At 26.8% G+C, this 19,681-nt stretch overlaps 1 protein-coding gene across 1 annotated transcript in view; it reads left to right on the top strand.

The window, feature by feature from the left end:
- The first annotated feature begins 87 nt into the window (after nt 1-87).
- Nucleotides 88-19,681, top strand: part of LOC100207125 (E3 ubiquitin-protein ligase BRE1A) — a 55,829-nt gene continuing 36,235 nt past the window's right edge. The window contains exons 1-5 of the mRNA XM_065807508.1: nt 88-244; nt 5,588-5,755; nt 14,850-14,913; nt 16,126-16,316; nt 16,521-16,546. Of these exons, the coding sequence (XP_065663580.1) occupies nt 143-244; nt 5,588-5,755; nt 14,850-14,913; nt 16,126-16,316; nt 16,521-16,546 (551 nt within the window). The 5' untranslated portion in view covers nt 88-142. The remainder of the gene's footprint in view (nt 245-5,587; nt 5,756-14,849; nt 14,914-16,125; nt 16,317-16,520; nt 16,547-19,681) is intronic.

Genomic DNA, 19,681 nt, shown 5'->3' with positions numbered 1-19,681 from the left:
GGTTTACTTCTAGAAGAGTTTGTTCAATATCTAAGCCTAGTATATAGATTTATATACGATACCATATTATATCTTCAAAAAGATCGGATGTTTATAAATAAAATATTTTTTTTTAAAATAGATTTATATATGATACCATATTATGTCTTCAAAAAGATTGGCAGAGGCACATACCAGTGGACCTCCATCAAAAAAATCTTTTCTGCTTTCTGAACCAATTAATCTTGGACCTGTATCAACTGAAGTAAGTTGTAATTTTACTAATTACTTTATGGAATTTTATGCTGTTCGTTATTCAAATACAAGCGCAAACATAATAAAAGGAAATTCTTCTAATTCGATAAATTAAAAAATTACTCAAAAAGCACTGATGCACCCCATTACTTTTTATAACAACTTAGATGTGCACAATATAAAGTTAACTTAAAAAAAAAAATCTTTGTAGCCTAGTTTTTTTTATCTGATTACACACTACTTTTTATGGAGCAAGTTAATTCTTTAATAAAAAAATTGTGAAAAAGCTGTTTTATATTTAAATATTATGCTATTGTTTTTAGATAAAAAAAAGTATTGTTGTATACAAAAAGAAGAATAAATAAGGATATTTATTTACAACTTGGTTTCTAAAGTGATAACATTGCACCCGCATAACCTTTGACAAATAATCCAATATCATTTAACATTTTGTAGACTTAAACATAGATTAAAGTTTAGTTGCTTCTTTGCCACATTGTCTCAACCCTGTTTACTAGCACATTTATTGCAGATCAACAAAATGCTAAGCATGCTACCATAATAGGTAAAAAGGTTTGTGTTGCATTGTGGTTGCTATATCACATACAATGAACATATAAAAATCCATTGATCTTCTAAAATTCTGCATTGGTTATATTTCCTTCTGTAAAAAAGTGACTCATCTATTTACGCTATTGAGCTTAGTCTTCAGAAATATTTATAATATTTATAATATATATAGAAGTAAACCAATTTCTTAGCACTGCCAAATTTAAACTATAGAAAAGTCAGAGTACATAATTAACAAGAAATATTTTATTGAGAATTTCACTAATTTCTAAATGATACGCCCGAATAAGATGTCTTTTTATTTTTATTTTCAAATCTATTATTTATGTGAATCTTGATCAGCATGATATTCTTAGTTATAATCATTAATAAAAATATAATAAAATTATCATCAAAATGTTTTAGGGCCCAATAAAAAAAACTAGTTTTTTTTTATTTTTATCAAGCTGTCAAGGGCAATACGAACACTTCAATTTGTAGGCAATAATAATGAAAAATCTAAATAAAAAAGGTTTAGTTTTTTCTTTTACTTAGTGTTGTTATATTGCATCAAAATACAGTTTGATTTGTTTAAGGCAAAATACTATATGTTTATTTTTAGCTAATGTGAACTATTTTCATAAGCTTGTTTTTAAGCTTCCTAACATAAGGAAAAATATCCAACAACAATTTAGGATAGATAATTTAAAGTTACTAAAAGATCAAAAATAATAAAGAGATCTTTTTTAGTGATAAAAAATTAGAGTGATGGAGGGAGGCTTACTTGTTTATGATTCCAGACAAATAGACAATTTAATAGACAATTTAATAGACAAACAAGTTCATACAATTCGAGTATTTTTGATAGAAAGTAAAGGATGTCAGAATTAAAATGATATTATGATTTAAATGATTAAAAATATATTATTTTTAAAACCTTGTTTTGTAGTTTAGATAATCTTAAAAAAAGCACAAGACTTTTGATCTAGACAGTTTCACTGCTAAGTCTTAATATATTTGTTGATTACCTAATATCAGAAAATGAACATATTTCCTTTTTCTTCATTATACCTAGAATTTTATCAACAAAATACTCAGTAGGTTTTTTTTCTCCCAGTGTTATTTTTTTTTACTACATAATATCTAAAAGATTTTTTACAATAGTGAAGCAGCATAGATAAGGTCAACTACAATACCATTAAAAAAATCTGAATCAAATTTTTTTAAATCATCTTTTGATCTTTGTAGCTCTCGATACATATCAATGTGCCCTGATATTTTTGTATCAAGGTATTATAAAAATAAAAAAGTAAAATAAGGTTAAAGTACAAAATAAAAAATGATATGTTTACTTTATAACGTTTTATACTATTGTCAAGTCTTAAATTGTTAGGTAAAGCACACACCTAAGGAACATATTGACAAGTTTAGTTTAGAGTATGTCTTGGCTTGTTCTATTTGCATTAGCAACTAAACTCTGTTGCAAATGTGACACCTATTTGTCACATTAGCAACATATGCAAATGTGACAAATAAATCAGAGCTGTCCAGTCAGACATAAAAGTGGTGATTGCACTTTCATGTCTGACGGAATAACTTTGATTGTATCGGTAGACATAAAAGTGGTGTTTCTAAGATCGGATCATAGGTTTTAGAATTGTTAATTGAGAATACAAAAGTATAGATATCTAGTGGAGTAGTAAGATTTATTCCAAGTCAAAAACTTATCTTTATGTTAAAAAAAATACTAACTGGCATAACAATCACTTACAAGAGTAAAAAGATGCTAATACAAAAATAGAACCCTGAGCCAATGAGAACCTTGAATCGCTAAAATACCAACCAGCACACTAAACAGCTGTACTACTGTGATAGTGGAAGTACTGATAAAAAAATATATTAGGTAGCGTATAATTAAATAAATTAAGTATATAGAATAATGAGTGCTGGTGTTACTAAATGAAAGTCAGAGAATAATAGTGGCATTAGAGGAACAAAAATTTTATAATAATAAAAAAATTATATAACAAAAAACCTTTGCAGTCTTTGATCTCAGGAGCACATATTTATGATACAATCCACTAATCCAGTGCGCTTTTGAAATAATAATATAATATAAATAGAAGTAAATCAATTTCTCAGCACCACCAAATTTAAACTGTAGAAAAATCAGGGTGCATATTTAACAAGAAATATTTTATTAAGAATTTCAGTAATTTTTAAACAAGATCTCTAAATTAGTTGAGGTGTTCTGTAATTTTGGTAATATACTGTAAAACTTTAATACTTGTCATGGTCTAAGTATTAAATAATTAAGCTAGTAAAATTTAATATATTACCTGTGTTACTAAACAACCAAGTATCTTTATAAAAGAGATACTATGAATATTAAAGATGCTAAAATCAAGTATTTATAGTTATCAAATTTTCTTGATAACTATAAATAATACAGGTTAAAAAATAAAAATTTAGATATATAATAAATTATTATACTTTTCTTATTTACACATTCAAACAAAAATTTTGATATTCTAATGATACAAAAAAATAAGTTTATCTTAAAAACTAGAAATCCTATTAAAAATATAAAAAAACAGAAACAAAAACTTTTAAAATTTTATAATATGTTTAAGATATTATAAAATTTTAAAAGTTTTTAAAAAAACTTTTATAATGACTTAGTGCTTTATTTATATGCTCTATTTATATGCTCTATTTATATGCTCTATTTATATTATATACATATTTAAATAAAGACATAAAATTAAGTTTCTCTTAAAAAACAGAGATTCTTTTTAAAAAATATGATAGAGATATCTTTGAAAATTGACTTTCAAAATTTAAATTTATTAATTTTTTTTCAATAAGTAAAAAATTAATTTAATGCTTTTTATTATTTTTTAATTTTCATATTTGCATATTACAAGTTTATACACCAATATTACGCTACAAGAAACAATAGATATTGCTGTCAATAGCATTATAAATAGTAAAGTTAATCTTAAAATTAGTAAAAGTGATTTAAAAAAACTCTTCAATTTTGCAACATCTCAAACTCATTTTTTCTTCAAATGACAAATTTATTACCAAATTGGTGTTGCTATGGGTTCTCCCTTAGCACCTGTTCTTGCTAATCTAAACATTTATCTTCAAAATTTCCATTTCATGGGAAATTTTGAAGATAAATGGCTCAAATCATATAACGGAGAAAAACCAGCTTTTTATAAACGGTATGTAGATGACATTTTTGCTGCTTTCATTTCCGAAAATCATGTCGATTTATTTTTAAGTATATAAATGATAAACATAATTCTATTACTTTTACAATGGAAAAAAAAATTCAAATAAAAATTCATTTCAAATCATTTTTGGACATAACTCTGAATAAAACAAACAATTCTACAATTACCACTGTTTTTCATAAGAAGACTTTCTCGGGACTCTACACAAACTTTTTTAGTTTTACTTCATTTTCATACAAAGTTAGTCTGGTTAAATGTTTAATTGATAGAGCTTATAAAATAAACAACAGTAGTCTCGGTCATAGTCATGATATTAACAATCTTTTTAAAGTTTTCGAACGCAACTTGTGCCCATCTTGGTTGATTAAGAAAATCCATAGCTCTTATATTAACAACACCAATATCAACATTTCATTGCGTTCGGAAAATCTACAAAATTATCAATATTTTAAACTTCCTTACATTAGAAAAATATCTGATTTAACTAAACAAAGACTAAATGCAATCATTAAAAAATATTGTAAAGCAGTCACCATAAGATTGGTTTTTATTTAATTTAAAATTTCAAAAATTTTTTCCTCAAAAGATCCCTTTCCTACAGATTTTAATTCATTCGTTGTCTATAAATTTGAATGTGCAGGCTGTAAATCCTGTTATATTGGCGAAACTACTCGCCATTTAAAGACACAAATAATCGAGCACCAAAAAAAGGATAAAAACTCACACATTTATAAACATATTCATTCAAATGAAAGCTGTTTTAATAGTTTTAATCATGCTAATTTTTTAATTTTGGATTTGGCCTCCGACAAATTTATATCAAAACTCAAAGAAAGCATGTACATAGAGTGGGAAAAACCCACTATTAATAAATAAATGAACCATGTAAAATGACAATTTCAATCTAGTTCCTTTTAACATTACCAGTTCTTTTTTCTTTTTAAAAACATTTGTTACATTGTTTTATTGCATTTTTATTGTATTTTTTATTATAAGGTCTCTATTAATTCAACTTAATTTTATTAATTTGATTTAACCATTTTAATATACTTTAACTGATGATGGCTATGATATAGTCAAAGAATGTATTTATAAAATAAATGATTTTAACAAGAATTAAAAAAAATTGTCTTATTTATTAGAATATATATATATATATATATATATATATATATATATATATATATATATATATATATATATATATATATATACATTAAGTAATATATTAATTTATAATAATTTTTCTGTTTATATTTAAAATTTATTGAAAAAAATAAGATTCTGTTTTTAATGTAATCATTTTCTCTTTAGTTATCCTTACTTTTTCCTTCGAAAAATTATCCTTCGTGACCAAATCTCCTTATTACTAGGAAAATATCTCCTTAAAATCCTTACTTTTAGCCTCAATTTTAATAGTGAGAACACTGTTATACCTTTCATTATTTTTCTTATTTCACTTTATTATGTATGCATTGTAATTTTTAAAAGAAATTTATCTAAAATTTTAGTTGCATGTTTTATTTTGAAAGAAAATTTATTATTGCTATTTATTTTAAAAGGAAGAATTAGATATAAAAGTTCTAAAGATCCAAAACAAGAATCTTTTTTCACGGTTAGAAGAAAAAAATTCTCAAGAAGATGAGTTTAAAGTGCGTTTTTCAAAACTTGAAAGGCTTCGAGAAAATGATCATAATATTATATCTGCAATGAATTTGGCATGGAATCAGGTTAATATATTTATACCAAAAATCTATTGTTTAATTTTATTTATTATTATAGCATTTATTATTATAGTATAGTTGTGTATATGTAATTGAAAAGTCTAATTCCTATAAAATGTCTAAAAGTTAACAAACAAAAAAATTATTATTTTTTTATAATTTAAGTTATGAACTTTTTTTATTAATTTTTTTTTAATATAAATAAAAAGTTACAAGAAGAATAAAGCTCATTTTAAAAAAGTATTAAAGGAGTTTTAAGTTTTTTAAATATAAAATAGTTTATATGAATGGTTTAAGCCATTTAATAAAAAAATGCTGGTTCAAAACAAATTAAGAATAAAAAAGAGAAAACATGGGGCTATGTTTACTAATTTAACTATATCTTTAATGTAAATGTTTAATATAAATTTAATTATTTTAAACATGTTATGTATTTAGTTATTTTACACGTGTTATGTATTTAAACATTTAATTATTCTAAACAATTTTAATGTAAATTTAATTATTTTAAACTTATCTGGAACTTAAGATTATACAAGGAGCTGAGCCAGAGTTGGAGCTGAAAATTTTGGCTCTGGAACTGGCTCCAAGCTTACTCCTTTCTTTCATAACTTTGGAGATCAAAGTATGAGTATTTTTTTTGTTAAAGAGATTCCTAAGAACTATAAAGTTATTTTTTACATAGTTTTTTTTAAAATTAAAGTGTGATATATAATGTTTAAAGTTTTTTGATTTTTAAATATAGCATTTTATATTATTGATATTATATGTACAGATTGACTGTTAAGTAGTTGATGTTCACCTTGAGGCATTAAGAAAATTCATATTTTAAAAGTTATACTTGAGCTGATGAATATAAAGTTGTTTTTTAAGCAACCCTTTTTTTCAAAATTGTAAAAAGAGTAGTTTTTTATTTGCTGAAAAATTAATTACCTCCTAACATTAATTTTTTTTTGAGATCACCTAGAAGTGTGCCTTTATTAAAAAAACGACATAAAAGCTAGAAAAGAGTTTTGCCATAAATATTTTGCATGGTAAAATAAGAAATGGGTCACTGTTTTGTCGACAGATGAATCAAAGTTTAATATTTTTGTTTCAGATGCTAAGCATTTTGTATGCAGACCACCAAATAAAGAGTTTGGTCCACATTACACTAAAATAGCAGTAAAATTTGGTGGTGGTAGCATTATGGCTACCACCACCAAATTTTAGCACAATCGCCAGATTTAAATCCAATATAAAATTTATGGAAAATTGTAAAAAAAAAGGTAGCAAAACAAAAGCCTTGGAACAAAAAAGATTTGCGGGAGACTGTAAAAGAATCATGATATTCTATTCCACTATCAACATGACATAAATTATTAAACAGCATGCCCAAGAAACTAATGGATAAGTTAGTGGTTGGTAGAATATATCTTCGACTTTATCAATTAGTAATTGATAAAGTTGTACAAATTGTATGAAGTGATAGATAAACCTTTCACAAAAATAAAATTCTTTTTTTCTATTGTATTATTATATTTGTTAATTAGTTGTTACATAAACACATAGACATTAGATTTTTTTGATTTTATTTCAATAGAAAATCAAGTTCACCATTTTTGTATTTAGTATTTTTTTAAATAAATTTTTAGCTACTTAAAATAAAGTTGATAGTTGCATGAAAAAATCAATGAGGATTTTTTTTTATTGTGTGTGTGTATATATATATATATATATATTAGGGTGGTTCAAAAAACAATTTTTTTTAAATAGTCTGCTGCATTAAACTAAATGTGTTCTATATAATGCAAAAACACTAGGTTTAAAATTTTTTTAAATATAAAATATTTTCAGGGGTGCCTCAAGACCCTTAAAAATTTGACAGGTCCCTAATATTTTGGTAAAAAAAGTTTTTAAAGTATGTCAACCTGGTACTCAAAAGAAACAAAATTATATAAAAACTTGTGCATATATATATATATATATATATATATATATATATATATATATATATATATATATACACACACACACTCACGCACACTTATAGTATCACTTATGGGGACAGATTTTACAAAAAAATGAATACTTTTGGGGGCATTAGCATTATCGGGGACATTTTAGTGTAAGCATTAATTTTTTATCCTTGTAGGCATTGTTTTTTTTTTTTTTGAAAAAAATGTCCCTGTAAGCAACTTTTATAGGGAGCAAAAAAGTACATACATCAGCTATCAAATAGCCTGACTCGCATCGGAGTGCTGCTATATCGACTGAGGGTTTGGTTTGGGTCAGCATTAAGATCAGGCTTAGGGTTAGGATTTAAGTATGGTTATATTACTGTAATTAATCGTTTTTGTAAATAGATGAAAATAAAAATCGAATATAATATATAATAAAAAATAAAAATAACAAAAATAACAAAAATAAGTATAAAAAATATATTTTTATAAGAAAATAATAAATTTGAATATGTATAAATCCGTAAGATGTCAATGAAACACATATATCTATAGTAAAACAGACCACATGGTAACTACTTGTAATACAAACTGTGCTGCACTAACAAACTTTTTATTTGCACAACAATTAATGACTCTTACTATCCTTGACTATTGTTTATTATTCCTGTTTATATTTACTACATTTTACTATGATTAACTTTACTTCTTAGAGGTTCTTTGTTTTCCATCTGTCCTTTTGTACATTTATCTCACTTTGTTACAGGGTAATTCCATGTCAAATGACCCAGGTCATGTCACCATACATTTCAGATTTTGCTGATTTTTATACAGTTGAGAGTAATTAGTAAAATAAGAGTTCTTTGAAATTTTTAGTCTCTGGCTCCTAAAGGTAAAAAGATCCTAAAATATGACCATTTTACCTTTAGCAGATGCTGGCCAGGCTCCTCTTTTTCCTTCAAAATTGCAAAAAATATTGGTACTAATTATGTTGGTAATTGGAACCCGACTCTAGATGGTCAGAAAAGTTTATTAAAAGGAACAGGGGTTGCATAAATGTTACCATAACATCTTGCTCAATATTGTCAACTTCATTTATCATACCAATTTGATGAAACAAATCATATTTACACGAAACAAATTCACCAAATTCAATGTGGTAATGTTAATTTTCAATGTATTAATGTTACTTTGCTGATTAGGTTTAATGCTTTGAATATCAGAAAAAGAAAGCATGCCTGTTATATTAAAATTTTCACCTGTTCATTTAAAGTTAAAGTATCTATAAATTCTGGGTCAGGAAACAGATATTTTAAAGGTTTTTATACTGCGAAGCACAACCATCTGAAAAATAAAGAATCTTTAAAATATTAGGATGATTTTCTTTTAAATATTTAACTATTTGTATCTGACTTCATACACAAAACCAATGTCATGCTTATTATTTTCTGACATGAAGCAAAATCATTTTTCTTTAAGCTAGTCATTTTTGTTTAATAAATAGAGGGTAATGGGTGTAAAATGCATTGACTTTGGCACCAATGGTAACTTTGGATCTCATCTTGAATCACAAACGTGTAGTTTTCTGCAAAATCACCAATACAGCAGTCTTTTGTCAAATTTTCCTTTTGTTGCCTTAGGTATCTTGCTTGACATTTTGCAATGTAGAAATAAGCTGTTAAAGATCAATGTTGTTCTGTCTGTTTTCTTTTTAATTCAAAAAGTTTTAAATTATACAATGTAAAAGGTTGTTAAAATCATTGTTTTAGATGGATGACTATTTTTAATCCATATACTTGCAAATCAAGAATCTTATAAACATATGTACTTTCTTAAAATATTTTATGAAAGATCATTGAATACAGAATGATCAAAAACCGAATAAAACAAATATAAACAAAAGACAATATTTTCAAAGTTTTTCCTTAATTAAAAATTATTTCATTATTTAAATTTTTTATTTATGTTATTAATTTATTATGTTAGTTTTAATTACTTAATCTTTACAAAAATTAGTTTGTTATTTATAAGGTTGGCAATGCAAATTTTCAAAACAAAATCATATTTTAAGGTTAATATATTAAAAAAAATTTTTTTTTTGAGAAAAGTGTGATGTATGACTCCCAGTGCCCTCTAGCCATCTACCCTGGAAACAATTTTAACACATTTTCATCAGGACTACACAAATGCTAAAAGTTTCAAAGCTCTAGTTTGTCTGTAAAGTTAGTGAAAAGTGGGGACCATGCCCAGTTATCTTTGTATGGAAATCCATATACTTGCAGATCAAAATCTTTAAATTTTTTGAAAAATTAATGAATATAGAATGTGTAATATTTTATGTATATATCATCAAGGACACATGTATTTCTTGAGCGTCAAAATCAGGTATTTAAAAAAATGCCTAAATTTATTTCAATTGATAAATACAGGTACTTAAAAATAATTTCTTACGTTTCTGATCATTTCATTGGATTTGCCACCCCTAAAAATAGCCAAGTACAATTTTTTAAGTAAAAAGATCAAGTATTTTTAAAGTTATGTAACTTGAAACTTATAAATAAGCATTGAAATTCTGAGAGGACAAGAGGGACCTCGCCAATATCTGTTAAAAGTAAAATGGTCATATTTCAAGATCATTTTAGAGCCAGGTGCTAAAATTTTCAAGGAATTCTTATTTCACTAAGTATCCTCAACTGTATAAAGTTCAGCAAAATCTGAGATATAGGGTGGCATTTTTAAAAAATTTTTGGTCATTTGACATGGAATTACCCTAAACTTTTTTTAACTTATTATGCATCTCTAAAGCGTTTACTGCTTGGTGCAGCTTGACTAAAATGCATTGAGTTTACAAATATATATACATATATAAATATATATATATATATATATATATATATATATATATATATATATATATATATATATATATATATATATCGTTGGGTTGCTGGCAGAAGTTGGTAACTAACATTTTGGTGTTTCTGAGGTATTTGAATTTTAATATTTGAAGAACTCTATAAATCAGGAATCATATTTTGTTATTTTACAAAGATACAGATGCAAAATAATTTTTTTCACAAAATAAGGAGGTTTTTATAAATTTTGAGAAAAATCAAAAATTGGTTGCACTTACTGACTTCTGCTTGTCAAGAGTTGAGGCTTATAAGAAACTTAAGTGAATGATTTCTTATTATATAGTGATTAAAATAAAGGCAAACCTATTATTTTGTGGCAGACAAAACTACTTTTAATCAATTGTTTATAAACAAACATACTAATAATAAGAATTTTAATATTTAAGACATATTTTTTCAATCGTAAACTAAAAAATTAATGCTACATAGTAGGTGACATTCATTCGTCCTCTTCAGAGTCATCTTCACCAGACTCTGGTGCCATGTCTCTTGCAGTCTGACTGGCGGGCAGATTATGGTACCATTCTTGTATTTCAATAGGAATTATTCCCAAAGTACACAATCTTTCCAAGTCATTCTTTTTTGCCTGTGATATGGGCAGTAGAGTTGAGTATGCCTTATTTATTTCTGTAGGCATGCTGAATTGCCGACCTCTGCCTTTTGTAAATACATTTATATACAGCGTGGTAAAGTCATAACGATACTGGAAACAATTTGGCTTAGATTTCTCATACTTTAGACATTTTATTTTCAGCCATTTAACGGTAGCACCATTCTTATCTTTGTTATGGTTTTTTATAATTTTTTTTGATAAATCAGACAAATCTAACATATCAGAAAATGTCAGTTGATGTACATTGAATGGTTTAGCATTCTTTCGTTTCCTTGAAGACCGTAACAATCTAAAAACTGTCATCCTATCAATTATTGAAAAATTGGTACATTTTTCTTTTGAGCTTTGATTGCACTGTGCATGGAGTCAACTTCCATGTGAGTATGTCTAGTTTCTAAGAATTTGTGTTCAATGCAATCGAAATGGAGTGTTTGCACCACATACATAAAAAATGTAGCTATGTGTTGATTTCGATTCTGACCTCTACAGCAATCTGAAAATAAAGACAATTCTTTAACAGTTTTTGGAATTTATTTCAGTCAGAACCACAAGGCACTTCCTATTTTTGAACTACCCCTTTTCCCATTCATTTCTGTCCAAACATTGCAATATCTGTCATTAGGCAAGTGTGATTCGTATATCGTCAAATTGTAGACACAGATCTTGCGAGAGTAGTACAATTGAAAAGTGTCACTAGACGGTATTTGTAGCACTCTCGATCGAAGGTTGCAGATAAAAAAGATGGATCAATATTCGATCGCTCTTTGTCTGTAGCTTTGGCTAACCGAGCATCTTCTATCCTTTTTTGGTGAAGCTGGTATTCTGTTAAAAATGTTAGTTTAGTAAATGTTAAATTTAGAGAATCTGCTGAGGTTTTATTTGACGGAGAGTGTTTACCTCGTTTATTTGGTCCTTCAAATACTGCCATATTGCTCCATGTTTTAAAAGCGTGGATGATAGGTCCATCAGAAATACTTAGTGTTTATTTAAAGAAAGTTTGACAAATTCGTACCTTTGCGTCACCTTTCTTGAAGAAATAAGACCTGGACAATTGTCGATTTCTTTTTGTTGTTTGCAACTTCTTTCTGATAGGTAAATTTTGCTCTATATTACCTATGTAAAAATCCTTTTGCCTATCATAATCCAATGACCAGAAAGTTCTACATATTTCAATTCTTTTTTTTCCAGTAAATACCAGTGAGCATTTAAAGCGACATGAATTTTTAATTAATTTTTAAAACATTTTCACGAAAACCCGCACATTCACAAACAAGAATGATATTTAAATTCTTATTAAGTAAGTTTTCTTATCTAAGTAACCTTATCAAATTCCCATGGTATTTCTATCTATTGCAATTTCATTCAAAATGTGTCTAAATCATAGAATCTTTTACGATCTAATACTTTTTGATTTAAGTTTTGACAAGTAATACGCAATATGAAACTTTTTCTGTAACGAGTCAGCGTCTTTTACGGCCATATTACGTAAACCACGCCCGATTGGAGTATTATGAATAACATGGTTAGATAACGAAACTGAACCTAATGTTGTTTGTTGATGAATCCGCGTGGCCTCTTTATGTTGCGCACTGCTTAAGTGCGATGCCAGTGAATCTTTTTTTATTGATATTGTTCCTAGTTTGATCCAGGTCATGAAAAACAGTTTTGTTTGACTTATCCGTTTTTCAAATTGTTTACATATATAATAGGTGTATGCATATGAAACCGCTGTTTTTTCTTTGAATTAGAACGTTTGTTTTGGAGATGTTTTATTTATATTTCTTTGAATGTAATTTCCATTATTTTCTACTACTTTTTGCCAATTTTTTGGTAACTTATGAATTCCATCCCAATAGAATTTCTCAGGTTTAGAAGCTATCCAATCATCGAGCCATTTTTTGACCTCTTCATAATTCGAGAAGTGCTGATCTGCCAAGCCATGTGACATTGATCGGAATAAATAGTAATCTGATGGAGCAAGGTCTGGTGAATACGGCGGGTGGCATAAGACTTCCCATCCGATAGTTTTCAACGCTGTTTGAACAACTTTACAAACATGAGGACGAGCATTGTCATGTTGAAGAATTATTTTATCGTGTCTCTCAGCATATTCGGGTCGTTTTTCTTCTAATGCTTTTCTTAAACGGAATAATTGGAGTCTGTAAAGTGGCCCATCAATTGTTTCTTTAGGTTTTAGCAACTCATAGTATACCACACCAATCTGATCCCACCAAATAGACAGCAAAGCCTTATTTCCATGAATATTCCTCTTTGGTGTTGATTTTACAGGTGCGCCTGGGTCAACATAATGTGTTGTGCGGACTGGATTGTCAAAATAAATCCATTTTTCATCTCCAGTCACTATTCGATGCAAAAAAGACTTTCTTTCAAAACGATTCAATAACATTTCGCATGTCACTAAACGCCTTTCAATATCACGTTCTTTCAATTCATGTGGAACCCATTTTCCTTCCTTTCTTATTTTACCGAGAGCTTGTAAACGTCTTGAAATTGTTGCCTGATCAACATTCAACTCTTCTGCTAATTGTTCTTGGGATTGAGCATCGTCTTCGTCCAATAAACTTTGCAATTCTGAATCTTCAAATTTTTTTGGAGGTTTACCACGTTCCTTGTTGTCAAGATCGAAATCGCCACTTTTAAATCTTCTAAACCAATCTCTGCAAGTTGTTTCAGATAAAGCATGGTCAGAATAAGCTTCTACAAGCAAACGATGACTTTCTGCAGCAGTTTTCTTTAAAATAAAATAGTGAAGTAATACTTCCCGCAAATGCATATTTGAAGGCACAAAGTTGTTCATTTTGAAAGATGTATAAAATTATCTAGATATGAATAAAATCAAATTAAAAACTATGATATTTAAAGCAAATTGAACGTAGTTTCACACACATAATCATCCATACATTAATTTTGTCTTAAAAAGAAAATTAACTTGTCTTATTTTAAACAACGGTTTCATATGCATACACCTATTATATATATATATATATATATATATATATATATATATATATATATATATATATATATATATATATATATATATATATATATATATATATATATATATATAGCTTTAAATGGTAAAAGTATTAATTTTTCCACTTTCTAAAGAACTTTTGTTTTTCCCTAAAACCAGTAGCAGTTGGACTGTTCAAACAAAATGCTTATTGTTTTCTGAAATTGTAATTCATCATAATAAATTTAGATGAAGCAATCAATTAGTCAGCTTATAAAACAGCAAATCAAATAGTTTAGATGAAAGCTAAAAAGCTCCTGTGTTAACTTTTTTCAAACAAGCAATTAAAATTTTGAGTGATATTATGTATATATATTATGTACTATATTTTGTCAAATAAGAAGACTTTTCAAACCAAAATGTGATAAAAAATAAATAGAAAGTTTTCTACTTAATTTGTACCTTTTTTTGTGCATTTTTTAACAAAAGAAAAAAAAACAAGTTGAAAAAAGTTCAAACTTTTTTTAGAAGTAGTGTGAATCTGTTTAAGTTCAAACTTTTAAAAAAAGTATAAATAATACATCTATATAAATTTAATCAACTCGCTCTATGATGCATAACTAACTTGATTAGTTTGAAATTCTTAATGATTTAGTTAAATGAAGATATTATCTTAATGGTACAGCGATTCCAGGAAACCAGTGAAGATGATACATACAGTAGGTTATATACATATTATTGATATACATGAATAATAGATATACATGAATAATATTTAAAAAGAGTTAAGAAAAAAAAAACTTTTTTTTTTTGTAATAATAACCTTAAGTTAAATGATTCCTATCCCAATCTGAGCATTTTGGTTTTTGTGTCCCTTTTTTCACCACATTCCTTTATTTTTTTTATTTTTTATTTTTGCACTAAATCAAAAAAACAAACATAGTTAAAGTGCTAAGTTAATAGTATAGGTGAAAAAAACATTATTAACTTGTTTTAAATTTGTTTTAAAAGTGTTAAATTTAGTATTAGAATTATTGATTGTAAATCAGTGTTTTTTTTGTAATTTAAATTTTCTGAAGTTATTAAAGTTTGTTGTAAATAATGGAGCAACTTTAGCATTTTTTCAATGAAATAAGAACTGTTTATGTAGAGTAACAGATTTGTTAGGTATTGTTACTCTCACTTAACTAATCCTTAACTATTCAGAAAAAGCCCTCAGAATTAGTGTTGGCATTTGGCAGTGCTTACCTTTTGCCAACCTTAAAGTGTGTGAGGTCAGCAAATATATATATATATATATATATATATATATATATATATATATATATATATATATATATATATATATATATATATATATTATATATATATATATATATATATATATATATATATATATATACATATATATATATATATATATATATACATATATATATATATAGCTTTAAATGGTAAAAGTATTAATTTTTCCACTTTCTTTTCTTTTACCCTTAGAATCACAAAAATATGTTCAGATAATAAAACATGCAGATGATGCAGTATTTTATTTCTTCATGAGAAGACCTCGTTAAACTAGCCTATAATTTCTTCATAAAAAGACTTCATTTGACTAGCTTATTATTTCTTCTTAATAAGACCTAATTAAACTAGTTTATTATTTTGGTAAAAAAGCTAGGAGCTATAGTTTATATTTGGTTTTATTGACAGGGCACACATTAATAATAGCATAACTTAACTTTAATAAAATTTTCATCTGTACCTCTTTTTTACATCATAGTACCATGATAAGTGCAGACTTATTTATAAATTTTTATATTGATTCATATCTGGTACTATATAATTCATATCTGATTCTTATCTGATATATAATATTATTGTCTGGTATTACATTAATGATTTGTATATGATATATGATTTATTATTGTAAGGAATCAATGAAACAACCACTGCTTTTCTTGAAAAACTTTCCAACCGAACAACAAAAGGTATAAGTGAGGAATTAGAAAAAAGGCTTATGCACTCAAAAGAAATAACAAAAAAGTTTATTCTTGCTTTGGATGGGGTTCTTTCTCGTAAAGATAAGCTGACACAGACAATCGACAGATGCACAAAAAAAAAGGTCTATATTATTTTGTATTTAAATATTTATAGATATTTATAATTTATAAAACATTTATTAAAATTTTTCATATTTTGCAAACAAGTATTTTATCATTTACAAAGTTGCACTTTATAAATGAAAAATATTTGTGAAGTATGAAATAATTGTTTTTTTTTATGTAAATATTTGTTAAATTGTGTTTTTATACATTTTTATATTTAGGAAAAATTGGAACAACAAAATAAAAGGTTAGTTCTTTTGTTTTTTTAATGATTTTTTTTCTTTTTTCCGTAATCTTTAGTATTTTTATTTAAATTTTTTATCACTCCTAATCTGCCACAAGTCTCCAATTAACAGAACGGTTTTATTTATACAAAAGAATTAAAAGAACTGTTTTTGTTTGTACAAACGTATTGACAGAATTGTTTTATTTGTAAAAAAGAATTGCTTTATTTTATTAAAGCAAATACTGTACTATTGAAAACAGAACAAATACTGTAATATTAAAAATAGGACAAATATTGTATTATTGAAAATAGAACAAGTGCTGTAATAAGTAAAACAAGACAAATACTGTACTGAACAAATAGATTACATACAATATAAAAATAAATAGAACACATACTGTACTAGTGAAAATAGATCACTATAGTATGTTAAAATGTTTTTTAAAATAAAGATTTTTTAAACTCCATATAAATTTAAATTATCATTTTAAATATCTTTATTATTTTGATACCATTATCTTCCTATTAAAATATGTATATAGTTATGTGGTAGTGGTGTAGCGGTAGAGCCCTTGCCTCATAAGCAAGAAGTTTCAAGTTCGATCCCTACCATGTCCCTGGTATTACCACGCTCAACTTGTTTCTCCAAGCAGCAGCCTTGTTTGTCAAGGTTCGTGTTTTGGAGTTATAGAACTGAGAGAAACTTGTAACCACAATTAAAGTAATCTCCTAAACTAAAGGCCATGAAGGTCACTCCTAGTAGTGACCTTCATGGCCTTTCAGAGGTGAATTAACATAAAAATATTAGAATTTCAAAAGCTGAAAATACAAATGTATACACTGTACTTTGTAGTAGTACTAAATTGTATCTGCAACAGACTATTTGGAGTAAAAACACTATAGACTATATTGGAGTATAAAAACCATGTTGGAGTCCATTAGAATATTTTTAATAGTTATGTGATGTCTTACTAAAAAATAGTCATGTGATGTCTTACTAAAAAAGCTGAAATTAAAAAAAGTAGTGTTGTTACTACTTTTAAGTAAATCAACTAATATATTTTTGAAATCAACCAAGTCAAGTAGGGAATAATATATATTTTTTGAAATAAATATTAATAAAAATAGTAAAGTGATTGATATTTCTTCTCTATTTTTTAATATATTATTTAAATAATAATGGAGCAAAACAATATAAGAGAAGGGTTGCTTTAACAACTTGCTATCACAAAATGGCTTTTAATGCGAATCTCTTTTCTTGAAAAAAACCTGGTGATAGTACAAGTATTTAGGAGTACATTAGAGTTGGCTTTGAAATCTTTCATCATCGTCCGTCAAAAAAAAATTGATTTGAAAATTTTTTGGATATGTCTTTTTGGCCTATTGACAAGATTATTAATTAAATAAAATAAAACATTTTTTACATAAAAATTGTATATTTTTTTCACATAAGTTACTAACAAAGATAAGCAACTTGCTTAAGTAAGAGTTCCTAGGCCTTTTATTGATTTTAAAATTCCGGAAAAAGGTCTGCAAACAGTTTCATTGTTTTGAGCAAAATACAAGTGCAAAACTATTTGAAAAGCCAAATCAAGCAAAACCTTATAATGACAACAGAAAAACTATCTATTTTCTCTGTTTGAAAAAAGCTAACAGGCAACTGACTGACTTTATGAATAAACGCTGTCAAGCAGTTTTTGGTCAAGCTATCAACTTTGAAGATCAAAGAGTTCCAATTACTATCTGCAAAAACTGTCAAGTAGGCCCTAGAAAAAGAGACGATGGTGGAGATGTTTAACTTCCCTCGCTGCCTGACTACCAAAACATAAAGATTCGTCCTGCAACAATTGTGATTGCAAGATTTGTTATGCGGGAAAAGCTAAGTTTGGAAGCCCTCAGCTGATTGAAACAAAAAACACAACCATTCAGCCGAAGGAATAGCCAGTTGTTGAGAAACTTTATTCAGCATGCCTTTCACTGATTGAAAGAGGGATTCCACATAATTGTACAAAAAGAATGCTTCAACAGAACTTGCTTGAAGTTGCAGCAAAAGACATAAAAACAGCAGAAAAAGTAATTGCTTCTGTTATAGCTAACAAGGTTCCTTCACCCGATGGCATTGTGTGTCTTAGTCAACTTAAGAAGGTGTCTTCCAGTTACAGAAGAATAATCCAAATGTCTATATAGTCTCACTCAAGTGTTCACCCTTCCAAACACAAGTATCACTCCCAAAGCACATGCTGTCTTTTTTCATGTAACACAGTTTATTGATCGCCACAACCACTTACTGGGCATCTATTAAAAGTAAGCAACAGAATCACTCCATCATGACTTCATCCATCACTGGCAACAGTTTAAAAGGCTCAGTAATCATCCGGACTACCCTAAGAATCTTTTAAACTGTTTGATTGATTAAAACAGTAAGCATTCCTTTTAACTTTTTTGTAGAGAATACTGTATTATAACATGATATGTAAGAAGTTACCCTTCAACATTAATTTTTAAGAACTATATTTAATAAGAGTAATCCTTTTTTTTTAAGTTGCTTGATCTGGTAAGCTGATTTTTTTTAGTTTCCTGAAGAAATTGAATGCTTTTTTGTTTGTTGTTGTTTCTAAGTTGTAAATATACTGATTATTTATAGAATAAATATGTTAGAACAAATTTCAAATTTTTTCAATAGAAAATGCAACTCATTGGTTCAGAGCAATAAAATCGAAAATTTAAATCAATTTTTCTTTTACGGAAAATGATGAAAGATTTCAAAACCAACTCTAATGTACTCTTACATGCTTGTACTATCATACTCCCAAAGGTTTTTCATGGGAAAAGAGGTACGAATTAAAAGTCATTTTGTGACACAGATGCTATATATGAAAAAGTCATTACAATCATATTTACAATGTGATTGTATAGATGAAATTTAAATTTTGGAACTTCACAGTTTAATTTTGCCTCAGGGCCCCAAGCCAGCTTAGGGTGGCCCTGGAGAGTAAACAAAAAACTAGGTAATGGTTATTATAGTACTATTATAACCATTACCATTATAATAGTACTATTATAACCATTACTATTAAATGAACAAAAAAGAAAATTAAAAAGTTAAAGTAAATAAAAAGGTATTTTAAGATTTTTATTTGACTAAATCAACTTTTA

The sequence above is a fragment of the Hydra vulgaris genome, chromosome 10 (assembly GCF_038396675.1).
Source record: "Hydra vulgaris chromosome 10, alternate assembly HydraT2T_AEP".
Taxonomy (NCBI): Eukaryota; Metazoa; Cnidaria; class Hydrozoa; order Anthoathecata; family Hydridae; genus Hydra; species Hydra vulgaris.
This window is presented reverse-complemented; position numbering and strand designations above follow the sequence as displayed.